Source organism: Protobothrops mucrosquamatus, unplaced genomic scaffold, assembly GCF_001527695.2.
Source record: "Protobothrops mucrosquamatus isolate PMUCROS unplaced genomic scaffold, P.Mucros_1.0 scaffold1322, whole genome shotgun sequence".
NCBI lineage: Eukaryota > Metazoa > Chordata > Lepidosauria > Squamata > Viperidae > Protobothrops > Protobothrops mucrosquamatus.
Window position 1 is genome coordinate 373768 of NW_015387522.1, and position 12621 is coordinate 386388.

General features: G+C 38.4%; 1 protein-coding gene across 1 annotated transcript in view; it reads left to right on the forward strand.

Annotated features, from left to right (window-relative positions):
- Window positions 1–8538, forward strand: part of ANKRD55 (ankyrin repeat domain 55) — a 34081-nt gene extending 25543 nt beyond the window's left edge. Inside the window, exons 10-11 of the mRNA XM_029285126.1 lie at window positions 2496–2597; window positions 8273–8538. Of these exons, the coding sequence (XP_029140959.1) occupies window positions 2496–2597; window positions 8273–8538 (368 nt within the window). The remainder of the gene's footprint in view (window positions 1–2495; window positions 2598–8272) is intronic.
- Window positions 8539–12621: the final 4083 nt, after the last annotated feature.

Below are 12621 nucleotides of genomic sequence, written 5' to 3' on the forward strand. Positions count from 1 at the left end.
TGGTAGTGGATCGGTTCTACTGGCCCGGTATGAAGAAGGAAGTTGGAGATTACTGTAGATCTTGTCTGCGTTGTATCCAGAGGAAAACTCTGCCATCCAGAACTGCGCAAATGGGCCATCTACAGAGTTATGGGCCCTTGGACTTGGTCTGCATTGATTTCCTTTCCTTAGAACCGGATGTCAGTGGACAAGGAAATGTATTGGTTGTGACCGATCACTTTACCCGTTATGCCCAGGCCTCCCCAACGAAAGACCAGCGTGCTGTTACGGTGGCCAAAGTGTTAGTGGAGAAATTTTTTGTACACTACGGGCTGCCTCAGCGCATACATTCTGATCAAGGGAGGGACTTTGAAAGTAGCCTGGTAAAGCAACTGTTGGGTTTGTTGGGTATTTGGAAGTCCCGCACCACCCCCTACCACCCGCAAGGTGATGCACAGCCCGAGAGATTTAACCGCACTCTCTTGGACATGTTGGGAACTCTCACTGAGACGCAGAAACGGCATTGGACCCAATATATTTCCACTGTCGTGCACACCTATAACAGCACAAGGAGTGACGTCACCGGGTACTCCCCGTACCGGCTAATGTTTGGCAGGGAAGCCCGCCTGCCGGTTGACTTGGCTTTTGGCACCTCAATGGACGAGACCTCTTTTAGGTCCCACCGAAATTATGTGGACAGGTTGAGGAGGAGTTTAAAGGGGGCTTACGAAAAGGCTGCAGAGGCCGCAGGGGTCCGGGAGCGACGCAACAAAAGAAATTATGACCTGAGAGTGAGGGTCCAGGACTTACAGTTTGGGGACCGAGTGCTCTTAAGAAATTTGGGGCCCGCTGGGAGACACAAGTTGGCCGATCGGTGGAGTTCCCAGTCGTATGTGGTTAGTGAAAAACTACCAGGGCTGCCAGTATACCGAATACGACGGGAGGGGAGCACAGGACCTTCGAAAGCATGGCATTGGAACCATCTATTGCCTTTACACGAGGCAGTACGAACTACTCAGCCAGTTCCTGGGGATGACCCCGGTGTAAAGGGAAAGAGAGTGAGAACCAGAGCGAAACCCGCCTCGTCCCTAGAGGAGGAAGCAGGGGATTCTGAAGAAGAAGAGGGGGGTATGGATTGGTTATGGGTACCAGGAGATATGGAGAGTGTGCCCCAGGCTGTGGGTGGTGAGGAAGAGTTGGAACAGCCAGGGCCTGACAGTTTGGAATCCGCATCTAGGATCTGCGAACAGGAGGGGCCCTCCCAGAGAGTTGAGGCCAGGGGTCAGCCTGGGGAATGGCCAGAACAGGATGGATTGTTGCCCCCAGATATTGTAGAGTCAGGAGAATGGCTGGAGGCAGAACCGGTTATTTTACGGGATCAGCAATCGCCAGTGTCAGAAGCAGAGTTGCCAGTCCCGGGTACCTCTGAGGGTGGAGGTCCACCAGAGGATGGTGCCCATAGTATTGTTGAACCTAAGGTGCAGAGACCGAGGCGGGTGATACGCCCGGTGAAGAGGTTAACATATGATGCCCTAGGACATGTTGTAGAAAAGGAGTGATGCCTACCCCTGGTGCTGTTGATGTCGGGTAGAAAAGATCTCTATTCTTTGGGGGACCAAAGAAACTGTTGGTGGGGGGAGTGTGTAGCGGGGACTACCTGAGAGTTCTTGCAGGAGCTTGACTGGGAAGGGGAAGATTGGGACAGCTGCAGTTGGCTTGGGTGTGGCTGGCGTGAGTGGAAGGAGGAAGGATAGAAAAGGGAAGAAAAGGAGAAGGCCGGGGTGGTTGGAGGTGAGAAGAGAAGGCCTGGAAGCTTATTTTATTTTTCTATCAAGGGTGTTTTAAATAGAGGCTAGATAGAGTGAAGTTTTATTGCTTCCTCCGTGGGAGGATATCTGAGACGGAGGCAAGCGAGAGTGTGAAGAAAGGGAGTTGGCTGGGGTTTCTAGCCTCGGATTTTAATAATAAAGAGTAAGGGAGGGGGGTGGTTTNGGTGGCCGGGAGGGCCTGGGCATTGGCGGCCTCTGAAGAGGTAGCGCTACATTAGTATTATTATAATTTCAAGGTACTGGTAAAAGACAAAACAATTTTCTCAGATTTTTAGTATCTTTTATTGTACAGTAACTTTGATTATTCTATGGCCCATATGATTCTTTAGTTTGTATGGAGTACAGCATGAATTATTGAGTTTAATTTAAAACAAAAATCATCTTTAGGAGATACCCAGCAATTTCAGCTTCTGAAACCAGCCCTGTGTTTTACTGTTGTAAGGATTAAATGCAGGGTTAAATAAACTTTTGCAACTGCTAGGAAAGCAATGTTTTGTACCAGCCTCTATTAAGTATATATATTTTTATACAGGGTGATTATACTTTGCACTAATCATATGCTATGTGGAAGTATAGAATGAATACAGATTCTCCAATCTCTTCCCAGTCCCATTCATATATTGTTTTTTGTGTCTTTTCAAAATAAACTTATTTAAGTGTGTGTATAATACTTACTTCCTTTTGTAGGGAAAACCTTTCAGCGTACCACTTCAGAACTTCCCAGAGGAAAAGCCCTAACAGCTGTAAGGAACAACTTGGCCCCCATGGTACAACACGATGATCAGAAAGGTAAGAACAATGGAATAAGACCTTTTCTTTTAAAGGCTTCTACGTTTTCCCTTAATGCAGAAAATATATGATATAGATGATATAAAATATTATACCTTTGCAGAGCTGCCTTTTTTTTTTTACTATTAGAAAATGGTCTATGAAGCGCAGGTCTTTTGCATTCATCACTTGCAGTAATTGACCACCTCAAGCCTATCATTATGTACTTTCAAGAGGAGGGTACAAAGGCTTGTGCATACCACACATGTAGCAAATTATTGTTGTTGATTCAGTCAACTTCTGACTCTGCAGGATCCAATCTGGGTCGGTCTAATACTTCTGACTCTGACCCAGAGGACATCATTTCTCCAAGACTATCTTCTGGGTTTTTTTTAAAAAAAAAAATTCTTATGCTTATGTCTTTACTGATAATATGTAGCTACTTTGACTCTTGTCAGCCTATTTTTCAATGGTCTTTGATTTGTTCAAGGTGTTATCAACAATTTTCTACATTACCTGCCCTTTGCTTTTGTCTACATCATTTATATCAGCTACCAATAGCTTATCATTCATACAAAGACAATGAAAGCTCTACAGAGACTTTTGCAATATGTCTTTCATGCATATTCTGCAACAATGGTTCTGAAATTATCCCTTTTCTCCCCCGTTTCAAATAATATTGTTAGCTCCTTCCCCCACTCCCCAAAAAAGGCCCCGTTGTTTTACACAAGTGTTTTGGAAATGGCAGTCCCAAACTGGATCCTCAACTCACAAATGAGCTATTACAAATCACTCTAGGTTTTACTCTCAGAATATGCCCAAATTACCTCTGGAAGGGTAATTACCTTCCAGTTTAAGAATCACTGTCCTAAACATTTTACTAGTCTAATAGCAATTGCAATGCAGAATACATTTTATGAAACACCATTATATTTTAGATATAAGGTATATTTATATTTAATAACATAAAAATAATAAATATCTAAGGCATTCCAATATTAAACCTATAAAATATCCAGTATGAAGTTTAGTAGCAAAGATTAATAATACAGTGCCAAACCATAATGCTAAGGTCTCACTGTATAAATTCTGATTAATAATAATATTAAAACTACAAACCATGAAGTTTGATTAATTAAAAAAATCACTTGTTTTCTCTTCACTTTTTGCAGTTTTGATTCTGTGATAGAAGAAGCTCCTGGCAGCATAATTTTTAATAACTCAAGTTTGTACATTTCTTTTTTCTCCATTTGGGGAACTACATCATCAACTTCTCATTGTTGTTTATTTATCTTCTCCTGACCTTCCTTTCTTAGTTCAGAGGAACTGAGTTTAACAGAATTTGGGCTTTGAAGGTCACAATGCTCAGCTTCCTATCTCAGCTGATTATCAGTATTAGGAATTCGTATTGTATTCTCTGTTTACCAGTCTTTTTCCACTGTTGTTTGATTTCTGCATTTCAGTAAAGAACAAAACACGGTTATTTTCAAAAACAGACAGAAATAATTTGAAATCTTCTAACTTAGATAAGAACAATGAAGGGATCTGGAGTTTTTAAGAGTACAGTAGTAGAAAATAAATAATGTTATTTATTCCTAGGCTACTTTTCACCATTTCAGCAAATAAAGTGTATTGATTTTGCATGTGCTCAATTGCTAGAGGTATTTATCTATCTCATTTATAGGGCTGCCCATCTCATTAGCATTTAATTTAATAAATATATAACCAAACACCGGCATACAATAAATAGCCAACCAGGATAAAATTATAGCTAAATATCCAACACCAGCATAACCATCTCATGGGCTTTGCATAGTATGATCCCCAAAAATAGGCAACAGCACTTAAGCCTGCAAGAATGTCCAAGTCAAAATTTGAGGAAAAAGATGAAAAGTATGTTTTCAATGTTCTAGGCTACATGAACATTGTAGTATTGACTAAAAAGAACAAAACAGCACAGAATTAATAGATGGATGAAAAGATATATTCAAGTCAGATAGCATACCAAAACTGTGAAGAGTAGATGAAGCAGAGATAGGGAAAGGAGAGCCATATCCAAAGGTCTGCTATTATACCCCCTTTTAAAAAGAATACACAGACACACACACACATGAATTTCAATATGGAAGAGCAAAAATAAGCAGGGAAAAAGGTCAGAATGCCCTCCTTCTTGCCCTCACAGAACACAGATGGTATATAGAAGGTTGCTAGGAGACCCCGTTCTTCACCAATCCATATAGGGAACCTGTTTTTTCCTATTGATCTGAGACAATTCCCAGATACTACAGCATTATAGTGTCTGCGAACATTGCATGCTTCTAAAAATTTGATAATTAGGTTCTTTGGGTAGTGCTGTGACATGCAAGATGAGGCTTTTATTGCAATTATGTACTAGGAAGGTGCAATTAAGATATCTTCTAGCAAGAATATCAAAAGCGAATACTGAAACAGAAAGATAGAGGTAACCCTCAGCTTACGACCACAGCTAGCATCAAAACTTCCATCGCTAAATGAGTATTCATTATAACTTATGACCTATTATTTGCTGTTTATATGTACACTGTGAGCTTAGGCACCGGAGACAAATTCCTTGTGTGTCTGATCACACTTGGCCAATAAAGAATGCTGTTCTATTATGTTCTGTTCTGTTCCGTTCCGTTCCAATTCTATTCTGTTCTACGAATTACACCAATTTTATTATCTTTTTTTGCTGCAGTCGTTAAGCAAATCAACACAGTTATTAAATGAATCACACAGTCATTAAGCGAATCCAGCTTTCCCCATTGACATTGCCTGTCAGAAACCAACTGGGAAGGACACAAATGATGTGAGCCCCCAGGACGCTGCAACCGTTGTAAATACGTGCTGGTTGCCATGTCCCCAAATTTTGATCACATGGCTGCAAGTACGCTTCAAAATAGTAAATGTGAGGACTGGGTGTAAGTCACTTAAGCACTTTTCTAACTTCAAACAGTCACTAAATGGTCATAAGTCAAGGACTACCTACAAAATTAAAATCATCAGCATTCTTTAAAATATCTAGTTCTTTTAAAAGAATAGCAGCTAAATGCAGTGTGTCTAGGAGAGAAAATGAGCAATCCAGATCAGGATTATGGCATGCAGTAGAGAGTGAAGTCTTGCATTTTTCTCATGCTATTTTTCTGCCAACTCAGAAACATAGAAAATTGTTATACAGATAGTCCTCGGTTTACAACAGTTCGTTTAATGACTGTTCGAAGTTACAACGGCACTGAAAAAAGTGACTTATGATTGTTTTTCACACTTATGACCATTGCAGCATTCCTGTGGTCATGTGATCAAAATCCAGAGACTTGGCAACTGATTTATATTTATGACGATTGCAGTGTCCCTGGGTTATATGATCACCTTTTGTGACCTTCTGACAAGCAAAGTCAATTTGGAAGACAGATTCATTTAACAACCCTGTTACTAACTTAACAACTGCAGTGATTCACCTGAAAACTGTGGCAAGAAAGGTCGTAAAATGGAGCAAAATTCACTTAACAAATATCTCACTTAGCAATAGAAAATTTGGGCTCAATTGTGACTGTAAATCAAGGACTACCTGTACTGAGCAGAGACTGGTCCATCTACTTCAGTGTTGACTCAGTGCTGGTTAGGAAATTCAATCCATATGGAAGTGCCCTAGTAAGTAATAAGAGATTATAAATCATCCTGTGATTTTTTTAGCTAAGCAAATATTACAAGGCACATCTCAAATTATAACATTTAATCCATCCACTGGATTGAAACATCCAACACTGTTCTTGAAAATGAGCCTGTTAGCTGCATTTTTATGCAAGTGTTAAGTTGAAGTGTAGCTCAGATAATCACTTGACAAAATACATTTGCATGTACTTTGCATGACTCTGTATGTATTCCTCACAAATTTTTATCATAGTTACAATTTGAAGCATTTAGAAATATTTCATATCCTTCATAGCCAAGACAGGAATGGAAGAAAAAGGGCTGCAATGGCATTTTCTGTAGAGACAACCAAACTGAAATTCATTTAGTGATTGTATGATTTTGAAAGAAACAAAAATAACATTAACTGTACAATGTAACATCCCCAGGTGCAAAATAAATCTATCAGTTGCAGCTGGTGGATCTACCAATGTTAAAAATGTTCATATATCAGTGAAGAACTACGAACTTTGCTCAGAGATTTAAACTTCTTAAAGTTCATGAGAGAGAGAGGAAGAGATTAAATCTTCCCAAAAGAAATTCCACTGTAGATATGCAAAGCCAATTAGATCTTTATTATGGTTATAGACCAGCATAAGGAAATTGGAGTTCAGCGTTAAAAATCATAAAGAATATATCAAGAGTAAAAAAAATAAAAATCTAAACAAATTATGATGATATAAAAGATATATGAATTAAAAACGAAAAGACTAAAAATATAAGATCTAAAACAGGGGTGTCAAACTGCCAGCTCATGGGCCGGATGCATCATGCTGAAAACACGCCCACCCCATTGCCGGCAATTGGGAAAAAGTTGCAATATGTCATGACACGTTACGTGACATTGCGAGTTTGACACCCCTGATCTAAAAGAATCTAAAAGAAGGATCTGTGAGTGTTAGATGGGGATAAGGGAGCCAATAGCTGAGTATGATCATCCACACTCTAGCTTCCACTTTCATGAAGCCTGCCTCTAGTAACAGGATAGCATTAGAGACACAATTACCGTAGGATCCTGAAGGGCTGATCTTAAAAATGTGGATTGTGTAAGTTCTAATGGTGCAGGATGGGATAAGGTCCAGCTGGCCATTACAGAGTTCTGTTATTGGCTTGGCTTCAAATAATTTGAATGTTGTAGGTATGTTATGGCCACCTCTTATCTCAAGGTATTTTTAGGATAACAGATGAACTCTTCTGTGCCTGTGGTCCTCATGGGATTTCCTACTGCAGGTAAGATAAAGAACTATCCCTAGGTGTGCAGATCTGCATGGCAAAAAGTAAAACTGGTAAGAAAAATAAGGACCATAACAAGCAAGGATCTCGTGGTAGCACAGGCAGCCCTTGACTTATGACCACAATTGAGCCCAACATTTCTGTTGCTAAATGAGACAGTTGTTAAGTGAATTTGCCCCATTTTGCAACCTCTTTTGCAACTGCAATTGTTACATTAGTAACATGGCTGCTAAGTGAATTCCCTATTGACTTTGCTTGTCAGAAAGTCACAAAAAGTGATCACATGACCTCAGGACACTGCAACCATCATAAATATGAGCCAAACATCTGTATTTTGATCACATAACCATGTGGATGCCGTAAGTGTAAAAAACATTCATAAGTCACATTTTCAGTATCGTAACTTTGAATGGTCACTAAACCAACTGTTGTAAGTTGAGGACTATCTGTATGTAATATGCAGTATTATTGCAGATAAAAATATGGGAACCAATTACCTAATAAGGGGATGGGCTTCTTTAGTTGCATTAAAGCAGAAGTATTATGGAGGGGCTTTAATTTGTTAGTTGGATTTGGTGGCCTAAATAGGTTTGTCCAACTTGTGATGCTGTGTTGCAAGTGATGCAGCTAAGATTGTTACATGTATTTAATACAAAATCTACCTTTTTCTTAACTTTAACATTATTCACTTCATTTTACACAGCCTGTATCATTTATTATTTGTTTCTGATGTCTCTCTTTGTACTTTCTTTCAGGCCAGTTAACAATCAACCGAATTCCTCAAGGTGCCAAAGAGCTGAAGTTACTGTCCTTAAATTCACTGAGAACTGACACATCTGCTACCAAGTCTGCCAAAGCAAGCCTTTCCCAGATTTATTTTCCATTCTCATTTTTATCCCTGCAATCAACTAAGCCTCTTGGAACTAGCAAAGTCCTGCCAGCCATTCCAAGCCAGAAAGGATCCAGCTTCACGAGTGAAATGCTTGATCAATCACATTGTGACTCACTCAGTGGCCATTAGCCCAGGTGGTGTAAATGAATAAAAAGCACTAAAAATACTAAATGTTTGCTTTCTAATCCACTGCTGGAGGGCTGGCAAATTGATATTTTAAAAATCAGACATTTATTACTCCAATTTATTGACGCATTTAATTTTATCATGTATTGGGAACATAATACATGGAGAAACAAAGACAAGGAAATGCAACTTCATTTTACTATCTAAATTTTGCTCTAACTGCAAAGTAATTGAACAATACAAGTCTAATAAAGTCCAAGAAGTTTCTAAATATGACATTCTCATATATTCAAACAATTAAAAGCCTTTCACCTCTGAAGTGTTGTTGATTTCATAGAAGTTAAACTTTATTTTCTTTTCATTACAACCTGAGTAAATAAGTGCTGTGACATAATGAGAATTAATATTGCTATTTTCTCAATTCTAAATAAGCACCAACTTCAACATGACTTGGTGTTTTATTTCTTCTGCTTGGAACTGTTGGCTATTAGGGCATCTGTGAGTTGAAAACAGGGGTGACATGAAACTAAATAACAGGATTCTTCTTTCAGTAATTTTAATTGCAAAGAAATAAAATGCATAAATCAACAAATACATGTATCTACCCATTTAGAGATTTTCCATATAATCATTTTAAAGGAACATCAGCTACTCTTGTGTGTTATTCAGTTACAAAATGCTCATCTGCACTTTCATGACCATTTACTGCTCAAAGAATGCATGGCATTCTTAATAACATATGTAATTTATACGCCAATATTTAATTCATAAAGATAGAAGTTTTGTAAGCAGACTATCAATTGAAAATAGATCTGATGATCACAATAAGTGAGAAAAAAGTGCATAAAACAATCTTTTAGTTTTCAGGGCTCTTAAAAGACTAGATTCATTCAGGCCTGGATCAAATCTGGGTACAATTAGTTCCTCATTTTTCCAACCTTCTGTTATTTTTGTCAGTTTCCCATTTTTTAAGGAAGTATGCATGAAAATCTGTACACAATAGTCATAGTAGAACTGGCCCTGCTTCAGTCTTAGATTATCTGCCACTCTAAGCTTCAAGTTGATCATGCACATTTTGGAGTTTTATGATCAATTCTTGCCATGATTGGAAGAAAATTCAGCTTCTAATAGCAATAACGATAGCACTTATATTATATACCACTTAATAGTGCTTTACCACACTCTCTAAGCAGTTTACAGAGTCAGCATATTGCCCCCAACAATCTGAGTGCTCATTTTACCGACCTCAGAAGAATGGAAGGCTAGTCAATCTTGAGCCAGTCAGGATCAAACTACTGGCAGTGAGCAGAGTTAGCCTGCAATATTGCATTCTAACCACTGTGTCACCACAGCTCTTAATCGCTTTCAGAAATTGCTTGCTAACTACTTTTCAGTTATTAGAAAGCTTTGGATTGATACATTTTACAGTACCAGATGAGTTTCTTTCAGTCCTTAGTGAAAGAAGTTTTAAATACAAGTTTAAGGACTTAAAATAAATTCTGGAATAAACAGCAAAAGCGTCATTAGAATTTTGATTTTACAACATTATAAATGGACTAAGACACCAATAAATTTGAAATAAACTTTTGTAATATAAAGAATCCTTCCCATGAGAAAATATTTTTGTTTTTAATTCTTTCAAAAAAATCATAATAAGGTAAGACTTTAAAAATTAGACACTAAAGAGAACTAGAAGGAACTAAAATTACAGTTAAAGGAGAACATTCACACTTTCTAATAGAGAATGAACCAAAATGTTAACATTAGATATATTGAAGGATATTTTTGAATAACTGACCCAGAAGTTAATTTTAACAGTGTCTGCTTCTATAGTCTGTGTTTAAAAGATGCTATGGAAGAGGAACAAGTATTACATAACATGATTGAGATTGGTTTGAAAGTGGATTTATGGTAACAATGACAGGCTGTAAGAATCACATGGGAAAAGATCTTACACTGAACATACAAAAGAATCCAGCTGATGTCTTAATAATTTAAAGGGATATATAAATAACAAGCCAAAAGAGTGAGCAGGATAATTTTCCTACCTATATCTCTGTAATAGACATAGCATGTGTAATTTATGAAATCCTACATATGTAACAACCAGTTTTGTTTAGTGGTTAAGGCATCAAGCTAAAAACCCAGAAACTGGCAGGTCTAGTCCCATCTTATGCACAAAGCCAGCTGGGTGACTTTGAGCCAGTCACTCTCTCTCAGCCCTAGGAAAGAGGCAATGGTAATCCACTTCTGAAAAAACATTGCCAAGAAAATTGCAAGGGCAGTTGTCAACCCTAACAGGCTAGATAAACTAATTTATTGTAAAACTACATTAACAGAGGCTTGAAAGCCTGAAAGTACAAACTTCCTGCTGCCACATTAATCTGCTTTATCCATTAGGGTGGGTCCTTCCTGCCTCGCTTGTTTGATTGTTTCCTGGGCAGCATCTCTTCCCCTCAGTCCCCAAGGTCATCTACACATTCTATTACATTAGTCCAGACAATTGTCAGGAGTCAACACTAATTTAAAGGCTCTTCTCCCTCCCGCTGTCCCAAAAAACCCTACAAATATAATGTTGGCTACTGAAAGAGATTTGTTCTGATCTTTTTTATTTCTTTCTTAGCTTTTGTTGTCTTTTTTGAATGGTATGTAACTGGGGACCCCAACTTACAACATAGCCAAAGAACTTACAAAAAAGCTTGGATATCTCATAAAGAGCAGATATTCTATCAATAATCTATAACAGTGCCTCCAAAAAATCAAAGCTCAAAAAGCAGCAGAATATAAAATTATAGGGATGACATCCCCTCAACCAGCCAACACTCAGATAAGCAGAGATTAACACTAAAGAATCCAGCAGAAAACAATAACCTAACCAAGGAGCTACCGAAGAGAAAACCATACTAACCCTCACTCACACATACACAAATGGCAGGGCAAGCTACTATACATTAACAGGGGGCAAATCCCCATTCATAAGCACTAATGATGTTACCTAGTTAGGTACTAAACATCTGCAAGCAAAGAGCCAAGCTCAAGAGAGCACCAAGGACTCCGTGATTCAACCCTGAGCTACATATGTTCTCTTCTATGTTAATGTGTTAATGTATTAATCTGATTGCTGCATTCTGTGCTAGCTGAACCTCAAGATCGAGTATGAAGATATATTGCTGGCCTTCTTTCCTGGAAAGTGTTTTTTTTATAGTATCCTTTCCCAAATGTATCTTCTATAAGGCAGCACAAATCTAATCATTGTTATCCCTCGTGGCTTGAGACTCAACTGCTCTCCAAAACAACATGTGCTCACACACACACACACATACAGAGAGACCTTTCTAAGATTCTCTGTTTCAGGCTCCAATTGGCAGGAATGTGTTCATGAGTCAGCAGCAGCAGAAAACAAGAGGAAATCAAACACTGAAATAAAATAACAAGTGGTTGCTGGTATTTTTTTAGGAGCAGAACCTCTGTTGTTAAGCGATATAGTTGTTAAGTGAATCATACTCATTTTTATGACTTCTTGCCATAGTATTTAACCGAATCACGTGGTTATTAAACAAATCCAGCTTCCCCTAATGTCTTTGCTTGCCAGAAGCGCCTGTGAAGGTCACAAAGGGCAATCACGTGACCGTGGGATGCTGCAACCATTTTAAATACACCGGAATTTTGATCATGTGACTGGGGACATTGCAACAGGTGTAAGTATGAGGCCCAATATTAAGTCATTTTTTTCAGTGCTGTTGTAATTTCAAATAGTTATTAAACAAATGTTGGAAGTTAAGGACTACCTGTAGCAGGGACACCCATTGCTAAAGCAAAGAAGTGTTACTCAGCAAATAGGGATTTCAGAACTAGACAGCCCATTTTTATGATCCTGAGGCTAATTAGAAGTTGTACTGGTAAAAGGATGCATTGGCATTCTTAGAATGGGATTTGGGACAAGTCCACATTATTATCATAATGGAGAGAATACTTAGTTGAATGAAAGAAGCACTTCAACCTTTCACCCACGTAAATGAATCTGGAAACCCTTTCAGCTCTTCCCTTATATGGGATTGACTGAATTCAATTATTTTATACCTCAAC